At 34.5% G+C, this 21,904-nt stretch overlaps 1 protein-coding gene across 4 annotated transcripts; it reads left to right on the top strand.

The window, feature by feature from the left end:
- Nucleotides 1-1,943: 1,943 nt before the first annotated feature.
- LOC140795343 (phototropin-2-like) lies at nt 1,944-21,502 on the top strand. Of its 4 annotated transcripts, none has more exons than XM_073147859.1 (24): nt 1,944-2,079; nt 2,521-3,224; nt 3,458-3,640; nt 4,964-5,055; nt 5,253-5,514; nt 6,315-6,525; nt 7,041-7,111; nt 7,921-8,027; nt 8,187-8,236; nt 8,323-8,427; nt 8,767-8,826; nt 9,158-9,247; nt 11,667-11,743; nt 12,005-12,089; nt 13,205-13,285; nt 14,672-14,775; nt 15,333-15,382; nt 15,647-15,753; nt 17,469-17,591; nt 18,457-18,508; nt 19,218-19,330; nt 20,682-20,822; nt 20,920-21,036; nt 21,210-21,502. In XM_073147859.1, the coding sequence occupies exons 2-23, from the start codon at nt 2,710-2,712 to the stop codon at nt 21,034-21,036; spliced, it is 2,796 nt and encodes a 931-aa protein (XP_073003960.1). In that variant the 5' UTR covers nt 1,944-2,079; nt 2,521-2,709; the 3' UTR covers nt 21,210-21,502. The 4 variants fall into 4 exon arrangements, with proteins under 4 accessions (XP_073003960.1, XP_073003970.1, XP_073003978.1 ...); XM_073147869.1 differs by having other exon boundaries at nt 1,951-2,079; nt 2,518-3,224; XM_073147877.1 differs by having other exon boundaries at nt 2,039-2,171.
- The last annotated feature ends 402 nt before the right edge of the window (nt 21,503-21,904 follow it).

The raw sequence follows: 21,904 nt of genomic DNA, 5'->3' as shown, positions 1-21,904 counted from the left end.
TCGAAAGTCAAGGAAATAGATAGAGAAGATGGTTCTCTTTATCATTTCTAGCTAAAACAAAATTCTGCTTAGAAATTATGTATGTATAATTTTATCGCACTTTTTTAGAGATATTGTAAATGATTGGTCAATAAATTTTCTTATGCAAAGTTTGAGTAAAATATAAATAAGTTAATATTTCAATTTCTTCAAAAAAATATATTTTAGAGATTAAATTTATGAGCAGGAAACTAAGTTGCGATTTTTATTCACATGTAACAAAACTGTGAACAGTACTTTCAACGCTCCATCACCTGTCGCGTGCTACAGTGCGTACCCATGAACAATAATTTAACATAATATTTTAATTCCTAAATACCCTTAAACTGAAACGAAAGGATAATATCAACGTAGTTGACTTGATCTTCAAATTTAGAAATTTTTGATACACTAAAAGGTTAGACCAATTAATGGGCTGAATAGTAGGATGCGGCCCTAATATTTTTTATAATTACTTAGTTATATAACCAAAAACAATTGTGGTGGTGTTCGATGAAGAACTTGACTACTAGCCTGATATTTTTGTGTTCATTAATTACAATCTCTTGTAAAATTTAGTATTCAATTGATGGGCTATCAATGTTTATATATATATATATATATTAACTATTTGTATATATATGCAGAGTAGTATTGGGTCTTCAGTGACTGCTTGGATTCACGGTGAATAGTGAATGCAGTGACGACAAAGTTTAATGATGCATTTACTCTGTCGTGCGAGATCGTATTAGGTGGATGTCTTTTTACCCCCTTAATTAGGGTATCTTATACGACTATGCGCGGTCCATAAATTAGTCGGTCTATTCTTTCTCATGAAAAAAAATAAGAAATTTTTTTTAAAAAAAAAAAAGAAAACTCGCCAACTTAGAACACTTTTTATTGCCGAATGGATAGATACAGGGGTGCTCTCCTCTAGGGGGTGCTCTCCTCTAGGGGATAGAAAGATATTATTGGATTAGTTATCGAATTGGTCATATATATCACATATTTAGTGATCGAATTGGCTATATATATCAAATATGAGTTGAACACTAACTAAATATTGAGCTCAGAATGTAAAGAGCCAAAACACTAACAAGGCTTTAGTTGCTCGCATTTGGTTTGATATAATATATAACAATTAAAAATTTGATAACGAATTCATAAGTAGTCAGTCTATCCTGTAGATTGTTATTGGTTATCAATTTAACTATTATTTTTAATATCTCTATGATATGATATGTTACGATGATGTAATTGAATTATGAATTCCATTGCATCTAACTCAGTTTGATTGTTTATTAAGTGAGTAAAGCTCGTTGAGCTCCAAATAAACTAAATGAGTTATATTTTGAATGAGCGAAACACGAGTTACGAGTTAGATTGTTGAGTTTAGTTTGTTTTGTTGGTTTGTTCGTGTTCGGCTCGTTGCCACCCGTAAATTGGTGCTCATTTATTTTAAAAAAAACTTATATTTTGCGGTTGAGTGATGTTCGCTCAGAATACGCAGCGTCGGAAAGTAATACTAGTCTTTAATATGGAAAAGGATTTGGAGGATGCGGAGATGGCAGAGGTGGAGAAGCAGGTGAAGAAGACACGATCGACGTCACGTGAAGGCCTGGGTGGTTTAACAGTGACTCGTGTGGTTGTGGCACCAAGCTCAGACGCTTGGCTATCCCTTGCTCCTATCATCCGACAACTCCAACATGTGGTGATTAATTATTGATGCTTTAAACCTTCTATCATTATACTTGTACTCTTTTCTTATCTATCCTTATAATTTTTCACATTTCCCTCCCTACCCCTACCCCTACCCCGACACAAACCCAAACCCTTATCATCTTTCTTATCCGACACAAAAAAAAAAAACCAAAAAAAACCAAAAAAAAAAATCGTACTAGGAAAACCTTTGGTAAGAGCTGATAGGCTAGGCCAAGATTTTGGGGTGTGCAGAAGGTGGTTGAGGCGTTATCGCTTTCCTGTTGCTGGGGCTCCGTTCTGTTCTTTTCTGCTTTGCTTAATTTCTTCTTAGTTCTTCTGATGACTGAAGAGTGGAAGAAGGTATTCCGTTTCTATCCATTCTCTCTCTTTATCTCCCCTCTTCTTCTCTACACTGACTTCTCCACGAGAGATTGGAGAAAGTATTCTTCCATGTAAGGATAACGGTCCCTACTTCTCCATAAATAATTTTAGTTAGTTAGTTATTTCTTTTATTTGGCCCCCATTAAAAGGACATTACAGTCTCCAACTCTTTTAAGAGGTCCAGCCAGTACCATTATTTCCAAATCCTGTGATCTCAAGATATCCGCATCGCGTTTCTTTAACTCTTTTTGGAACTGAGATGCATCCGCAGAATTTGAATATTATAGTACTGGACCAGAGAGATGAGAGTTCTTAAACAAACGGAATTTTCTATTTCGACGAATTATATGTTATTATTATCTCTTATCAGAAGAAATTATACCCTTTTCTTTGCAATTTGACTGTTTCTTTTTCCAGCAGGAGATCTCCACTCCAACTCGCAAGTAAGTTGTGCAAGTTTAATGGTCATTGCTGTCGGTCTAGCTCAGGACTATCTTCTATATAGCTCCTGCTACTTGAGTTGCAGCAGCCAGGTGAATAATCTTAGCGAAGAAACTTCAGTTCCAGAGATTAATTTAGGGTATCAGTAATTGAAAAAAGAAGAAGAAGATGCTACCAAGCTCGTTAAAATTCGCACAAGATGATCAGGAGGACTCTTCATCAAGATCCAGAAGTGCACCGGCAACGCTACCCGAGACAGAAGCTATTGAGAAGTGGATGGTATTCCCGACCAAAGATTCTGAAACACGCCTGAACCGCAGTGAGATAGTTGAGGAATCAGTTGATCGTGGAAGCAACCAGTTGAGAGTGGTGAATCAGAGGGATGCAGAAGTGGGAGCAGTATTAAGATCAGAGAATGGAAGTCCGAGTATCCAGAAAGTTGGCTTGAGGTCATCAGATACTGGAGATAGGTCCTCCATGGAAAGGACTTCAAATGAGTCAAGTTTTTCTCTAGACTCGAGCTTGCCTAGGGTCTCTCAAGAACTAAAGGACGCATTATCCACTCTTCAGCAGACGTTTGTTGTGTCAGATGCAAGCAGACCTGATTGCCCTATAATGTATGCTAGTGCTGGATTTTTCAGTATGACAGGCTACTCACCGAAAGAAATCATCGGAAAAAATTGGTGCGGTTCTAATTTGCTAACATCTACTACCACCAATTACTTTCTTGCAGTTGAGCTTAGAGATAAATCAGTTAGCCTCTGCAGTTTCTACCCATATATGTTTGAAATCTTACCTACCTCTCAGACAGAGAGGCATTAGATTCTCAATATCATGACGACCTGCAGCAGGTGGAGTTTAATTCACCTTGCGCTGTAGACATTGATCAAAACTCTGATTTCTTTTTTTATTGCAGCCGCTTTCTGCAAGGACCAGAGACAGATAAGTTGGAAGTTGCAAAAATAAGAGAAGCTGTTCAAAACGGGAAAAGCTACTGCGGAAGGCTCTTGAATTACAAGAAAGATGGGACCCCTTTCTGGAATCTTCTCACAGTAACACCAATAAGGGATGACAGTGGGAAAGTTATTAAATTCATCGGGTGAGACATTTCCTTCTTAATAGTGCAGTCTTGGTTTTCTCATGATACATCCTATAGAAAATGCAGTGCAACTTTAAGCCTGCAAAAATCATTTCATTTGGATTGAGTGCCCGGGAGCATAATTTGGTCTTTCCACTGGTATCCCAATGATTGAGGCGCAATTTGCTGCTGGAAGGTTGGAGTTCAATTTTCCCTTAGCAGCAATTTATGTCTTTACTGGGACACCATAAAATAGAAAACAAAACATGGGAGCCTAATTTGGCATACCGTGCAATATTTCAGTCTCTAGAATCTATACAGAGTTATGAAGGCGCATATTACTGAACTTCTTAGAAGAAATTGAAAAGATCAGTTACCTCATCTTTAGAGGATTTCTTTCGAGTCTCCAAATACTGCATGTGATCGCTGGAGATCTGTTTCAGTATTCATCCATTGTGGTGATGAATGTTCATCCAATTTTACTGAAAGGAAATATTTCACTATGATATGTTTAATTTCAGAAGAATTAACACAAATCTGAAGTTAGTGTGATAATATAGTTTCAACTAAATAAGATGTCAACTGTAACTTGGTAGGTAATCCTGTCAACAACAAATTGCTTGAACAAGAACGTAGCTTGTCTTGCTGAATAAGCTGTTATGAAACTATGAATTCAGTGCCCTATGCTAGGAAGTTCGAAAGAGATTTTTCAAGACCCTACTATTGGATTTCTGAGACAGGACTGCTGTTATTATTATTTGGTTGTTCATGGCATGGAAGAGCAAGTCTTATCCATAACAAATTCAGATCAAGGTAAATATGGAAATAGAAGAGCTGAAGTGAAGCAAGAATGACTAATTTTATAGTAGAAACACTAATCTTTGTTACGTTAGATGAGGTCATATCATGATTAATGAAGTAGACATCAATTGATGTGAAAATTAGTATTGGTTGAAGGTACATGATCAACCACAAATATTCTCTAGCAGAGATCTAGACTAGACTGTTTGAAATAGGCCGCCTTTTCTTTTTGATCTTGTCAATTACACCAGACCATCTAAAAAATCCCAGTTTTTCTTGTTGATGTGATCTCAACTCCCAGTTTTTCATTTTTATTTTGTGAATTATACTGATGTATTTATCTTTTGCACAGGCACATCACTCACAGAAATTTGGTTATAATTTTCTTGTCATTTACTAGATTCCATATGCTAACTTTGGTTTTCCTTTTTCTGAAGTTACCAATATAATTTGCTGCAAGTTAAGCACAGGACATACTCACATTATGCTTCTCTTCACCATCTAGAGTCTATACACATTTAACTTTCTTGCTGTTATGTTCAGAATGCAGGTTGAGGTCAGCAAATACACGGAAGGCCTAAGTGATAAAACACTGCGACCAAACACCCTGCCAGTGTCTCTGATCCGTTATGATGGTGACTAAGCCTACTCTACACACCCGCAACATGCACACACCTACAGACGCACGCATACATACACAGACAAAAATGTGCATGCACACCAACCAGACAAGCGTACATATATACATACATACATGCACACATACATACATACATACATACATACGCATCTTGCAGTATACTGTCTAATCTCTACTACTTTTTCTTACCAGAACGGCAAAAGGAGAAAGCTTTGTCTTCTATAACAGAGGTAGTCCAGACTGTGAAGCATCCTCATTCTCACTCACATGCTGCACAACAGGAGGTCCCCATGAAAATCAACGAGCAAGAGAAATTCTCCATTAGCTCTCCCCTTCAAACCCCTGATGATGAGAAATTTTTTAAGTCAGCAGGCAGACTAACTCCTCTTTGGGATGTTAAAAATGAGTCATCAAGAACGAGCATCAGGAAATCAGGTCGCTCTTCCTTAATAGGGTAAGTTAGATACTTCTTCAAATTCATGACACTAGAGGAAAAAGATATTCTTATACTGTTACGCATTTGTTCCTTGCTCTTTCAAAATGACAGTCACAAAACTGAGCAATTCAGTAATAACAGCTCTTAGCCAATTTTACAAGTATAAAGAGGGCGACCGTGGGGATCAAAGTAAATTTCAAATGCTCCCTGTGCATTTATGTATATTGATAGTTTTGAGAATTTCATTTCACAAAGATTTCTGGACCATTCACACATAGCAATAGTTTCTAAGTTTCTATTCAAAGATGGAAACAGTCATTTCTGTCAATGTGTAACCACTGGACATTTAGATACCAAAAAAATTGATGTACTTATTCTTTTACTATGGAGAACTAAATTGCAACAATTAAATCAAACAAAATAAAATTCTGAAACTTCCTCACTAGATGCTGCTCATTTCTAGTTACAAGAAAGCAATAAATAATGTGAGAGCTGCAATGTTCTGTTTGACCCTTTGCCTTTATATCTACATTGAAGAAGAAAATACAAGATCCTAACGGAGAGAAGAGTATCTCATGTATAAATATATCATATATCTTTATGAGGCCAAAGAAGCAAATTTTCTTATTTGCCTTCATATTCTTCTGTTTTCATTTTGTAATTTATCATAAAGATTCTCCCTCATCCCTCCTGAATTCCATGTTGCTACCAAATGTTCATTGTTTCTATCAAATGGAACTGCAATTGCGGAAGTCAGTAGCTTCTAGTTCTCAAAAAGATAGAACACATCTGTCATTATACTCTCAACTAATTGGCAGGTTCAAAGGAAGAAAGCGGAGTTCTGTAGAAAGTCATGTATCCATTGTCGAGCCGGAGATCTTAATGACCAAAGATGTACAACGAACAGAAAGCTGGGATCATGTGGAAAGAGAAAAGGATATAAGACAAGCAATTGATTTAGCTACAACATTGGAGCGCATTGAAAAGAACTTTGTAATAACTGATCCAAGACTTCCTGATAACCCAATAGTAAGTTGTAATCGTAATCTTTTCTCCCCTCTTTTCTGGATCGCTTGAGACATGGAGATGGTTAAATAGATTCCTTGATATATTGTAGACATTAATGAGATACATGTTTGCATTTATATACACATGTCTTTGATAAAATTAAGTTCATCTACTACAATATTTTATCAACTGAATGCATCATCCGAAAAGAAAAATTACATACAGCAGATAATTTCTGTAGATAGGCTTTAATAAAGTATGCTAAATGCTCCTAATTGTTTAGGCTTGTTCAAGTGATTGAAATGGAACCGTGTTTCTCTGATATAAGTGTGTAAAACCGAATCAAGACCATACGTACTCTTTACTTTATAACTTTCGATCACAGTATAAGAATTACCAGCCTTACAAGGAGCATATGTTCACAGCATGAACTACCTTAGACTTTGATGCAGACAGAGAAGGGGTAAAAAAGATTCTTTCCTATTTGCTAGATGTAGGCTGGAGGAACTAAATATGTTTTGTTCAATTTTCTGCAGATATTTGCCTCTGACAGTTTTCTTGAGCTGACGGAGTATACACGAGAAGAAATTTTAGGAAGAAACTGCCGGTATGAAATATAACCACCTTGGAATAAACTATTGGCTAGAATTTTGGATCTAACCATCCTTGATTTGCTTGGACTGAAATGCTATCCATATATTTATGATTGTTTGGCTCATTGTTGGACCATTGAACTAGATTTCCTATGATCAAAAGTATGCAGAAGTCATCTTGCATAAGTTGATAGTACATTATCCACTAAGCAATATTACCATGACTCCATAAGTTCAGAAATAATGAAAGCTTTGTGATATTGCATGAAGGGAAATTAACACCATTGCTAAAAATGTTGTAATAGATGTGATTCATTACAAGGAGAACAAATTAGATTGTCCTTCTCTCTGTCACAATTAAAATATGATGCTGGATTAATCAGTATAGATTTATGCAAACAATTGTCCAATTTGCATCCTTAAGGAGATTTATTATACAAGGAACAAAATGTCCACATTAAGTAATTGAAATGCTGTAACTAATAGCAACATTTCAAGAATCCAGTGAGAGCATCACCTTCTGTCTCCTCATCTGTCAATGAAATACTTGTTATCTAAGTCATGTTACAAGTTGGACACCCTTTCGGCATCTCTAGCTCTCTGGTTAGAGAAAGTATGAATTCTTCACTGGAGAATAGTGTCACAGTAAATCATGATATTTAATGTTGTCATCTTTATCAATAATATCAGCTTACCAGGTTAGGTGATGCCACCTGAGATTCTTCTCTTGTACCTAATACAGAACTACTAGTACTTCCATTTTCTTCTTGTTTGATATATGAGATGTCAGATACACTCCAACATAACATCTTTTGGACTCCAGGTTTCTTCAAGGACCTGAAACAGATCAAGGTACTGTTGAAAAGATAAGAGATGCTATAAGAGAACAAAAGGAAATAACTGTGCAGCTAATTAACTATACAAAGTCAGGTAAGTTTGCATCTACAGTACTTCATCCAAAAATCTTAAGCTACAGTATTGGGCATCAAACTTGATTTCCTTCAAAGTAGTTATTCACTTATTTGTGTTGTTATCACTCAACAATTTGCTGAAATAATTGGGTTTACCACTTTTGCCCATTTGACCCAGGAAAGAAATTCTGGAACTTATTCCACTTGCAACCTATGCGTGACCAAAAGGTAGCTAACAATATTCTAATTTGTTTTTACTATTCTTATCCATACTATGCCCTATTAATTTTTATCGCTGCTCTTTATGTTGTTAGGGGGAGCTTCAATACTTCATTGGTGTGCAACTGGATGGGAGCGATCATGTTGAACCCCTAAGGAATCGCCTATCAGAAAGGTCGGAGATGAAGAGTGTCAAAGTGGTAAATGTTTACTGCCATTAATTCTGCAGATGCTGGTCAGTTGATGCATGATGCTGAATGAAACTTCCAATCACAGTATTCTAGCCTGTATGACCAATTATTGACCTTGGGCCTTTAATAGAATAATCATCTACTATCAAATATCTTCATCATGTCCATCAACTGACTGTTAATATGTATTATAATGCTCTTGGCCATCAGCATAATGTCTTAATAATGTCCAGCATGCGCAACCAAGATTGTCATTCTCAACTTTATATTCCTTCAGAAACTGCTTTAGTTTTAGAAAAGAGCAACAACCTCTTTTTCAATGTAATTACCTTGGTGGCTCCTTACCAGGTTAAAGCTACAGCTGAGAATGTTGATGAAGCTGTCAGAGAGCTTCCTGATGCCAATTTGGTAAGGTACATTTCTTTTTATTGTTGAGTGTTAGGATTAAGTGAATAAATGATAACCTTTTGTTCTACTGTAAATTCTGACTAGCGATTACATCCATTTTTTTGAAAACCAAAGGTTTTCTGTTGTATTAAAGTACCCCAACTTCCTTTAAAGGAAGAACTAAACTATCTGATTATTGATGACCACATTTTAATTGAGAATCTTTTATGTCAAAACTTCAAAATGCAGGAAGAAAATTTATCTACTGACTACATATCATTCCTGACTACTTGCCATTTATCTAGTGTTTTTATGCTACATCAGTACATCTCACTAGTACTTTGTTATTCAGGGACCAGAGGACTTGTGGACAACTCATTCTAAACCTGTATTTCCCAAGCCTCACAAGAAGAATAATTCTTCTTGGCTAGCTATAAAGCAGGTATGCCATGTATAATTTCTTGGGTTCCACAGCACAGGCAGGCAGTCAGGAACCATGAATGATATGCTGCCCATTGCATTTCTACTGCTAATACTTATTGATTGGAGATTATTTTGCTTCAAACCATCTAGTAAATCTTAGGGCTCGACCAATAATGCAGTCTCAATATCTTTAGTTAATTCGTATAAAATAGTAAAATCAACATCTACATGTATTATATATATTATACGTGCTAGGAAACACAGATATTTTCATACTCTTATCGGATACTATATCGAATATGATACGCATCAGATACTTTCGGAAATGTATCTAATATTTTCTTAAAATATTCAAAAATTCAAAAATAAAATGAATGTTGTGGATACTTATTGAATACTTATGAGATTCCTATTAATATAAAGCCAAATCAAAAGAAATTATTACATTTCATTTCTTATCGAATCTAGAAAGTTTCTGTGTGAAAACCAGAAAGATTGAGTTTGTCTTTTTATGATCTGATAATTTAGAAAAATCTGCATATGGCACCCTGCCTTAAAATTAAATAACGATTTGCACCCTATATTTTTACAATTTACAAATCAAGTCCTATGATTAGCGAATATGTATAGAAAACACATGTCGCTGGATCTATTAGTTAAACTTAACCAAACTTTTATATTAAGTTAACTATACTAGAAAGATTACAAAAATACCTTCAGCTAAGTTATACTTACTCAACCTATACTAATGGTATTTTAGTTATTTAAAAGAAATTAATTTGACAGAATATTCTCATCCGTTCAAACGGTGTTAATTTAAATCTAACACGAGATATTTTCTGTATATATTCGTTAAATTATAGATCTTGATTTGCCAATAGTAAAAATATAGGGTGTAAATCATAATTTTGTTAAAATACAGAATGTTATATGCAAATTTCTCAATAATTTATATCAGGAAATCATGTTATACTAATCAATTTATTTTGCTTTATAGATTGAATTCTATTATTTATCTTACATTGTAGATAGTATATACTACGTAATATAGTATTTCTTTGTTATGAATGATAGTTTTTTTAATGGATAAATTGGAGATCTCTCTATGTAAAATATCATACACAACAATAATATTTAATTCTTCAATTAAGAAAATAGATAACACAAGTTCATTAATATATATACATATGAGTTACGTATCCTAGGCATATTATATTCTTATTTTTCAAGATTTGCTATATTAGCACATCCATGTCCCTGTATTACTTAGGCATGTCGTATTCTTATTTTTCAAGATTTGTTGTACCAGTGCATCCGTGTCCATGCGTCAGAGATACCGTGAGAGACTAGGTATTAATGTTGATCAATAAAAATATCTTTAATAAAATTAAAACAATAAATTATAACCTCTTATTAGGATGTACAACTCTTTGAGGAATGGCCAGTGTCAGCTAAATTGACCAAGTTGAATGAAAACAACAGTGAACTCTTGGTGTTAACTATCTTAATTGATTATATGAATAATTTTCCACCCATTCTCCTTTATCATGGACAAAATCCTCTACAAATCTGAGGATTACAAACCATTTCTCACTGTTTTCTCAATAATATCTTTCCTTATTATAAACTATGTGATCATAGTTGGACGTATCAAGACCAACTCACAGTAATATTCTTCCACTTATTTTCATTAGTATCAATGTATCACCCTAACTTGTCGAGATGCAACCGAGCAAGAAATTTGGCATGCAATAATGCAATATGGAGAAAGATTAATTAGTGTTATGAGATAGAATAGATGCAACATGTGATATCTATCTTTCAAGTATGACAAATATTGACATGGAAGCTGATATCCTAAGTATGCAATAGCTCACCAATCTTAGCTTTCAAAACCCAAATCACTTAATTTCTTCCTTTTATGTTGCCCATGTATCTCAAAAATTGGAAAACACTAGTATGTTTCACCATGAGGAGAGCCAATCTAGAAAAGTCTTAAACTTCAGTTGTCACCTAATGCGTAACGAATTTGACAGAGTAGGTATCTATTGATAGAGGCATAAATATCTAACAAAAAAATCATGCACATTAATTGATGCTAAAGAAACTATCAGAATTCACAGACACTGATAGCTTCCATATTTCAATTAATTCAGCAAATTCCTGTTGACCAACATGGATCAAAATGACTATCCCTATTCATTCTAAACAAAATAGTATGAAGGATTGGAAGGGTACAATATGTGAGACTTTTCTAGTTCACTTTCAATTCATGAGAGGGTTATCTTCAATATGTTGCAGAATGGAAGTCAAGTTGTGAATTTTAAGATCCTCACTGTCTTAGATATATTCCTAACTTACCATCAATTCTGTATTTTTAAACGCTCATCTTCTGATTTAGTTGAATAGCAAAATTTATTCTCCTTTATGTTATGCAGATCACCAGAAAAGGGGGAGAGATCGGCTTGGATCACTTCATACCTGTAAGACCTTTGGGTTCTGGTGACACTGGCAGGTATATGCAAATTCTAATTCCTTGTGAGACATTGCAGTGTTATGTATGAGCTACATAGTCCGGCTAGTCGTGCATCATGCTCTGGCCAAAATATTAATGCTTTCATATATTGACGCCCATATGTTAAGGCACATACTTTTATAACAAGAGAACAAATTAACAACTAGTGTGATTTTCTTTCCTCACCAAAGAGAGAACATATCTTTTAGTCCTAGATATAATCATAAAAGATTTTGATAGGGCAATTGATGTCTTCTGCAGTGTACACTTGGTGGAGTTAAAAGGCACTGGTGAACTATATGCAATGAAGGCAATGGACAAATCAGTAATGTTGAACCGAAACAAGGTTCCCTTTCAATTGATACATCAGATGCTTAATTATTATATTACCTTTTCCCTAAAATGTGCTCTTCCTGATACAACCTAGCTTTTCACTATAAGGAGTATTACACATTTAATCTAGGTAATGCATATTAAGCTATAGTTCACATGCTTTGACATGTATACATTGGGCAACTACTTATATAAATAGACAAAAGTATGGAATGGGATTATACATAGTGGGCATAAGGCCACAAATGATGCAGTTGTGCTTTAGGTAGCTGGATGCATGTTATTGACATGTATACATTGGGGCAACTACTTACATAAATAGACAAAAGTATGGAATGGGACTATACATAGTGGGCCTAAGGCCACAAATGATGCAGTTGTGCTTTAGGTAGCTGGATGCATGTTTATTGAAATGTATACATTGGGGCAACTACTTAAATAAATAGACAAAGTATGGAATGGGACTATACATAGCGGGCCTTAGGCCACATATGATGCAGTTGTCCTAGTAGAATCACTTCAGCAGTTAGAGGAACTTTTAACTCGTGAAAGTACATCTTGAGTCCATAATATGTGTGTGTGTGTGTTGCTCAGGGAAACAACCAAGACATTAATGAGATTGACAAGTGCAACTATCTTATCTAGTATTGTCAGTACTACATTATATTCAGACCCTCACTGAAGTACAGCTAAATCACGCCTAAGGGGATTTGTTAGCCATCAATCATAAAAAAAAAAATCATATACTACTTTAGCTGCTAACCAGCTCACAACACCAATATGATAGCTAAAGGCCTAGAAGAGAGGCTTCCTATAAATAATATGACCTTAGCTTCCTGAGATATCACATGGTTATGATTGTGAGAGTTGTCATTCTATTCTCAAATAGAACCATATCTTATATTAATTACCACGTGGGCATAGTATAAAAATTAAAGTAGTGCAATAATTTAGTTTACTTGACTACTCACGCCAGTTATTGAGTAAAAGGGAGTGTAATATGCATCTTATTCATAAAATACAGTCTTTTGTTGCATATGTTCTTGCAAACTGAGCAAGTCAGGGCAGCTTTTAGATAGCCAGCTCAGTGACTAACAGTTAGTTCACCACCTCTGTATACTCTTGCAGGTTCATCGAGCATGTGTCGAGCGGGAGATATATTCACTGTTGGATCATCCTTTTCTTCCAACTTTGTACGCTTCATTTCAGGTTTACTCTTCTACCTTTAGTAACTTCTTTTTTTGCAAGATACCTCCTATATGTGACAACTGCTGTCTACAACTTCCTTTTGAATCATGGTACAGAAAACCACCATACAATTTTTATCTGATAATCAAGTTTGAAATGTTTTTATCTTGTGAGAAAAGGCAAAGAATTAAACATATAAGAGTCAATCCAAATATCATTTTCAATCTGTCAAGATCGTAAAATCTGATCTGTGTAAAGATCTTGTTTTGCATTTACGTCGCCTTATTGGCCATAGTGGTCATGGCACTCTATTGTCCTATTCTATGTTAACACCTAGACATGTGCTATAGTCAACAAAGATATCTACAATTGTATCATTCCTGCCTCGAGCTAGAATTTTCAAGACATAACCTTGCTGTACGCACCAGAGAACAGAAGTAATATAAATTTTCAAGACATATCATTGCTGTAATACTCCATGGTGCAAAGTGCCAGAATAAGCAGTCAATACATATGCAAGAAACTTGTTGCTTCAAATTTGAATATTTGAGGGCTCATGTAGCCAATGTTTTGTTTGAATTATACATGTTAAAAGTATGCAAAATGTAGTTTCAATTGTATATCATATGCCTACATTACGTATTACCTAATCGAAATTGATTATTAAGGCAACTCATGTCTACTATTATGTAATAATTCACATTACTGGAATATGATTTACTATAGAATTGTTAAGCAAACTTTTCAAATTTTACTCATTGTTTCACTTATTGTTTGCTTCGTCAGACTTGGTATTAGATTATATGTTTCTTTTGAAGCCATCTTCTTTTGTTTATTCATTTCTGCCTTAGAAAAGCTCAGCTGTCGTGGCACAGAAGTGGTCTCTGAATGGTTTGTCCAACTACTACCTATTAGACATTCTTCTCAGAGCATACATAGATAGAGATCAGAAGGTCATTAATTTGGTATGGAATAATATATAATTCTACCAATACGAGTAAAAGAAAAAAAAATGTTTGGAAGAGAAAATATGATACTAATTAAATGATGATTCATTGGTCAAAGCGGACTGGAGACATGTTGTTTTACTCTCTATTCAAAAGTGGCAGTTGACATCCTTATGTTACAGGGATGCTTAGGTAATACATGATACTTCATAATCCTGAGTATAGTTTAAATAAGTGTCAGCTGCTACTGCAAAAATAAATAGTCTTTTCCCTTTTGCGTATTCCATTTTTCTAGTCATACAACTGTTCATTTCTAAAGTAGTAGTCATATATCAGACAATCAAACAATTAAAACATTTGCATTGCAAATTATATGGGCCTGTGCTCATATAACATATGCCCTAATTATCATTATAATTCTTAATGGAGTGAAATTCACTGATTATCCTCTATTCTTCAGACCAAAACACACATTTGTCTCATAACAGACTTTTGCCCTGGAGGAGAGCTGTTTGCATTGCTTGACCGACAACCAATGAAGATTTTCAAAGAAGAAGCTGCTAGGTACAAGAAGGAAGTGCTTGACTTTATTCCAATTTATTACCATAACAAATTTCTTCACAGATAATCCAAATTTATGCCTTTTACAACTTCCCATCAGGGAGATATTTACACAACTTTTTCAAAAATCATTGAGAAACTAGTTCACATACAATTGTCACATAATAAGTAACATCCCTAAGGTCTAAAAAATAATAACAATTTTAGCCATCAATTAATCGGATAGAAAATGCTTCCTTTTAATTTTAAAAGGATTCAAACATTGCTGAACATTTTTTAAGATGTGTGGATGATAGATGACGAATAGTAATTCTAAGACTTACATAACCTGTGTTAATTTTGCAAAACTAGCTTTATGCCTTATCTGTACAAATAATTATTCTGCACTTAAATACCTAAATATTAAACCCTAAAAAAATTCCCATTAATTTTAATTAAATAAATATTTTCAAATCAACAAGCACATCCAAAGGGTTTTCAGTTGGTATTGCTTGATATTTCACAGCTTTTTTATGTCATTACTGTTTCTCAAACTCATAATTACCTTAAAAGTTTTGCAGGTTCTATGCAGCAGAGGTTCTGATTGGTCTCGAATATCTTCATTGTCTAGGTAGTTCATTGACTTAAGTATGCAGGCAGTAGATTTTTACATAGATTTACTAACATATAACCATTGACAAATCATTACTTCCTTTTCCAATTAAAAGCTTTTCAAGGTTTTTTGTTTTAAAGTAGTAAATCATGAATCTCTGTTTTGCTGCTCCATTGCATATTTTGTCATCTTTTCTCATTGTTTTGCACATGCATTTTATCTGGTATTTTTTTTAGTGTGCAAATGATAGATCTTACAGTATTTACATCTTTTTCAACATAGGAATTATATATCGTGATCTGAAACCAGAGAATATCCTACTCCAAAAGGATGGGCATGTCGTGTTGAGTGACTTTGATCTGTCATTCTTGACATCTTGCAAACCTCAAGTAAGTCTCCTATTCCATATTGAAAGCTGCCATTACTGTACTTTCTGTTGTCTTTCCTTTCCAGTTATGTGATTTGTCAAAGAGAACTGAAATTCTCCTAGCCTGGTTCCCAAATCATCAGGTGCCTGGATAAATGTGAAACTGTTATTATCATCAAATGTTTCATGAACCAGATCACTGCTGTCAGATTGACTATGAGTTCTATTGAGTGCAAAAGAACAATGTTTCCACAACTGCAAACTAATTTGAATAATGGAATGTGAATAAAATATACTAAGAGAAGTTTCAGGAACATTTGTTCCTCTTCAAATAGACAACAAAATTGAGCACTTCACAGAAAAGATCTTGAACACTATACAATTTGAATAGCAAAGCTCAATGATCTATTAAATCTACCTAAAGATTTACAACTGAACATCGTACCTTATTTTGTATTGGTTTGTTCCTGTAAATTTTATTTCTCTTGTTTCATTATTTAAATAAATTGTTTTACTTTTAAATTCTATCATCTAATTTAGGAAACTTTTCTCTTGCGTTCTCTTAAGTATATAACTATTAACTCTGCTGTTTAAAGATCCATTATGATGTTTACAAGTTCTCTGTATTATCTATTACTGTATATTAGGGGTGTAAATGAGCTGAGTGAGCAGGTGTGCTCAGACTCGGATTGAAATTAGTTTTGAGCCTGAAAATTTGCTCGAGCTCGGCTAATTTACTTTCGAGCTTGAGTCAAGCTCGAGTAAAATGAGTCCAATTCAAGCCTCATTCAACCCAGTCAAGCTTGAATTAAATAAAGCTTTTTTAGCTTCAAATTAGAAAGAGATATGAGCCATCAGATCTCGAGATAATATTTACGAATTATCCATAGTATAAAATATAAATTAGTATAATATACTAGTAATTTTGAGCCTTATCAAGCTGAGCCTAAGAGAGCCAACTTGTGAAAAATCTGTTGAGGCTCGGCTCATTAACTTTCGAGCAGAACTTTTGCCCAAGCAAAGCTCGAGCTACTTGTTTATTTTGATAACCCTACTGTGTATTACCCCCCTAAAAAAAGTCTATTTATTATGGTCTAATCCTTAAAGCAAGTAATTGAAATAACAAAATTGTAACATTACGTCTAAACAATGACATTTCCTATTTCATTCTTCTGTTCATTATTCAAGGCACTAACAAATTCGAGTATCCTCTCCCTATCATACATAATATTGGTCATATCTTATATTCCGTGCTATTAGTCTCTACAACATTCTTTTATGTTCTTAATTACAACTAAATGCTTCATTGAGTTGCTGACCTTTATTCTTCTCTCATGCATTATATATATATATGCTTGGACTTATCTAGGAAGAGGAGAAAATTAAATGATTCCCCGACAAATATGAGCAATGATTTTTGCGATAATCCACCTGTGAATATGCACCATGACCACATCATCTATTAAAAAAAAGAGAAACTATCACAGACGTTTCTGCACTTATTTGGTATTTTATCCTCAGCTGGTCAATATGTTAATGAAGTATCATACTGCAATACATATATAAGATGTAAATGACAAAGAGCTATAACATAATATTCTTGGTATGACGCAATTTTCACAAAATACTACAGCATCTTGCTATTTCAAGTTTTCAACTAAGCATACGAGCTAAACTTTCTAATATAAATATTGAACTATAATTTGGTTAACAATCAAAACATTCAATATTTTGCAGGTAATAAAGCATGCATCAACATCAAAGAAAAGAAGATCTAAAGATCAGCTTCCCCCAACCTTTGTTGCAGAACCTAGTACACAATCAAATTCATTTGTTGGAACAGAAGAGTACATAGCTCCTGTATGATCTTTCTCATTTCTCGTGTCTTTTAGTTTGTTACATGTTTCAAGTTATCTGCTGAATGTCAGGTGAATGCAAAAAATTTACAAAGTAGCATAATTCATGAGGCATGATAATAAAAAAGACCTACAACTTAAATGTAGTCCATTAGGAAGAAAGCAGAGACTTTTAGCATAAGTTGACTATCAGTCAACTGTGATCTCTGATCACAGCTATGGGTAACGGAAGAATAAAGTGACAGAAAAATAGAATCACCAAGGGCTTGTGTTCAAAAGTACTTAACATGATAATTTGCTATTGCAGAAAATAATAAGAGTACTCATCTGTAATAACTGCACCTGGATGCTGAAGTGAGATAAAAATGTCAACAAGATCTTGTATGGTAGATGATGCTCAGGTGCCTTCACCAAAAGTCAACCTACAACATTCTTCTTGTGCAATATCATAAGCACACAAAACAGTCTAGGGATGGATTCATCAATAATAAAAAAAACCTTACATAACATTATTAAATAATAATACCTTTGGCATGCCAAAGGAACCATGAACCAGAGATTTGAAGGGTTTCATGTTTCCCATATTTCAATACTTATTCAAAACATTTGAAAAACGTGCAAAATATTAAGACTTCAATTTAGTTGTTCCCTTACTGATTTTTTAAAATAATGAAGTACAATAACTGATTCTTGGGAGTGATTGTCATTATGCTAGTTATCTTACCATGGCTTTTCTTACTGAAATGTGCATCCTATTGCCTGCGTGTATGCCCCTATGCTAGTATCAGTTGTAACTAGCTATAATAAATGCCAGCTTTATACTCACCTTTTTGAGGTAGTGTTTATCTTCTTGCATCTCTTTGTATCAGGAGATTATCACCGGGGAGGGCCATAGTTGCGCCATCGATTGGTGGGCTCTTGGTAAGAATACCCACACATGGAAGCATTGATTAGTTTTAAGCATGCAAGCCGAATACTTTATGCCCGTAAATTAAACTAACCTAGAGCCATCATATCACTCCTAAAAAGAGTAGTTAATATTTTTCACATTTGAACGAACAATATGTTCGTCTTGTTCCATATTTACATTAGTTCTTATTGCTAGGTAACTCTTAAACCAGGATTTTCTTTATGATGAATAAAATGAAAAACATAGAGCTCATAACAGGCAAATAGAGAATGTAAGGTGTAAAATGCAGAAATGCAAAATGTTATTATGCAAATGTTTACTGCTAGACATAATTTTTCCTAGGAAGAAATTTTATCATTTCTCAACTTGTTCATAACTAAAACTTTACTCTAACTTCCTAGTATTACTTGTATGACAACATCGCACGCACAATGACTAATCTTATTAGAACATTTGAAATGCATGTACTTAAACCTGTTCTATTTAGCAAGTAATGCTCTGCATGAACACAATCTGCTAGTTACAAAGTTAACTTTCTAACCACTGAGAACAAGAATGTGCATTTCCATTTAAATATAGAAAAAGAACTAAGTAGCATGCATCTCCAAAGAGACAAGTCATCATTCCTTCAGCTCGGCTTGCCATGTCTGAGTAAATCCTACTAATACCAAACCTATCCTTAAAATACCAGCCTTCACCAATTTTTTTTCTAATATGCAGGAATTTTGCTTTATGAGATGTTATATGGTCGGACACCCTTCCGAGGAAAGAATAGACAAAAGACATTTTCCAACATTATGCACAAAGAACTCACATTTCCCAGCAGCATTCCAGTAAGAAATTGCAGTGATCCTATTAAACTTTGATTGTGGCTGATGCTTAGTCAGTTTTATTTTCAGCAAAATCTTGTCTACATTACATACAAGAAGTCTGAATTGGGTCATTATGCCTTTTTACTAAATTTAGCTTATTAGCTTAGGGTTGCCCCCCAAAAAAAAAGTGGCAAGAAGAAAACTCTTCCCATCAAATGTGGTTACCGCTGAGTAATAGGCACTCATCTAAGCTAGGCAGGCAGACAGGCCTCTGTACAAGAGGATTTAGGGAAAAAAAAGTTAGCTGTCAAGATATACTCCGATCTCTTTCTTTATATGATGGTTCTTTAGGAATTCACAAATCCAATTTCTAGTAAAGAACATGCTAAAATAATCAATTCTTACATATCACAATCAACAAAAGTAAAGATGCATCAATATGTAGTTATGTAAAATCTACTACCTATCTAGGTACTTCTTCTTAAATAGATAGAGATGGAGACTGATGGAGGAAAAGGTTTCATGCATGGACACCAAAAAGTTGGGACCTAGGCTTGATAGAATTTCCTGGTGTTTCTTCTTGATACTCATCTATCTATGTGTATCAAGCACATGTGATTCTATCTTCCAAGAATAATTTAAAATTACAGTCACCTGCCTAGATTCAAAAATTGGTGTATATAGTTATGTCTTTATATATAACCTATCTAAATATCTATGTGAGTAAAAGAAAAATTCCTATCTCTCAAGGCTCCCTAATTGCTTCATATAGTTGCTGCTGCCTAGTTGGTCCCCCAACCAAGTCAACTTCATATCCTCATAATCCAGGAAGCTGACGTACCTATGAAACTGGATAGCATCATCACCAGGTAGGCCCTTATTGAACTGATGACTGCCAAATGATTAGAATTTTGTGCAAAGAGACATACCGTGGTCGCTAGCTCTTATCAGGACGTAATTCCTAGCAGAGTTAGTTAGTTAGTTTTTATCATTATATGAATTACAAAGACACCTCAATCATCAGAAATTATGGCGAAAAACAATAATAACATCACCTTTATTCTGCACTTAGGATTGCTCTTGACAGGCCATATCTTGTACATGGTCAATCAGCCTGTCCTATGCCCAGAGAACCACCACAAAAGAAGCCAGTCTAATCTTCTGTTAGCCAATTGGCATGCACATAAATAAGATCAACTTGTTTCTTATAACAAGAAATTACTTCAAAATTCTGCAGAGAAAATTTTTGTTTCAACCAAGGAATGTTAGACTAGTAGACTGTTCCCCACTTTTATTAGTAAAAGGAATGGTTTTTTCCTCCACGCAATATTCCTTCATGAATTCCTATGACTGATTCTAAGTATATTGCCAGGTTAGCCTTGCAGCAAAGCAGTTAATCCATGGATTGCTCCATAGAGACCCTGCTAATCGTTTAGGATCAAAGATGGGTGCTAGTGCAATCAAACAACATCCTTTCTTCTCTGAGATCAACTGGCCACTTATCCGTTGCATGGTAAATTTCAAATTCAGGTGTCTCAAGAGTCAAGACTTCTTAAAAGAAATTATGTTTAAGAATATCCAACCACTATTGTGCTCACAAATTTTTGCAGACTCCACCTGAGCTAGATGTTCCTCTTCAACTAATTGGAAATGAACCTGATTCAAAAGTGAAGGATATACATTGGAATGATGAGGAAATGCTAGCTCAGAATCTTGAAAACTTTTAGGTAAGAGCTATTTTCCAGGCAAACCTCTAAACAGAAAAAAGAAAAATCCTCCTTCCTCTTAACATTCACAAGAGAAATGGAAAAGAACACAATTCTCCAAATATTTCAACTAAGATGACATCAATTGAATGTGCTTATGATACATAATTCTCTCATAATTACTTGATTTGCAGGTCTTTTTATCATGTCGGACACTCGGACCACAATTGCATACTTTCCTTGCCCCATAAAGATTCTCCTTTGCAGATGTCCCACCAGGATAAACATAACAAGGAAAATGAGTAGGTAAAGATGTACAGAAATAAAGCAATGTATATTATGACAGTACTTTTGGAGGCAAACTGCACGCAACCAACACATAATAGAAGCATCATCTTGAGGCATTTAAGATTTCCTATTCTGTATGCCACATTGAAAAGAAAAAAATATCCAGAAAGAACAAGTAGAATAATGCTTATTTCTGTGACTAAGTCCACGTTAGATTTTTTTGTACTTCTATATAGTCAATAAAATTCTAACAGCTGAAGTTGAGAACTCAATCCACTTGAAGCTAATGTATTCACAAGGATATTCTACTTCCCACATAATATATCCGAGCAAAAAACATCTTTCTTCCAGAAAGATTTCTTAAAATATTATTTTACTAGTACACGCTAACTTGCTAAGCCAACAGATCACAATAAAGTTTAGATGACTCTTATGTTCAAGCAAAAGCACTCCTGTAACATCCAAAATTCAGAAAACCAACTTGGAAAGTCTTTCTAGATTCATAGGGTAGGAGCTGGAGGAAGCATGTATAGGATAAAAATATCCAACATAAGTATCAGAACTATAATGACTAGGAGCAGTAAATGCAGAATAGATATCC

The sequence above is a fragment of the Typha latifolia genome, chromosome 1, assembly GCF_019914945.1.
Source record: "Typha latifolia isolate L0001 chromosome 1, TyphaL0001v2, whole genome shotgun sequence".
In the NCBI taxonomy this organism is placed as follows: domain Eukaryota; kingdom Viridiplantae; phylum Streptophyta; class Magnoliopsida; order Poales; family Typhaceae; genus Typha; species Typha latifolia.
This window is presented reverse-complemented; position numbering and strand designations above follow the sequence as displayed.

Bases quoted from the DNA above. Each gene is read 5' to 3' on its own strand.
- LOC140795343 (XM_073147859.1), top strand. From the start codon at position 2,710: ATGCTACCAAGCTCGTTAAAATTCGCACAAGATGATCAGGAGGACTCT. The intron at 13,286-14,671 runs GTTTACTCTTCT...TCTATTCTTCAG, and splicing joins CTTTGTACGCTTCATTTCAG to ACCAAAACACACATTTGTCT. The intron at 19,331-20,681 runs GTAAGAAATTGC...GTATATTGCCAG, and splicing joins CATTTCCCAGCAGCATTCCA to GTTAGCCTTGCAGCAAAGCA.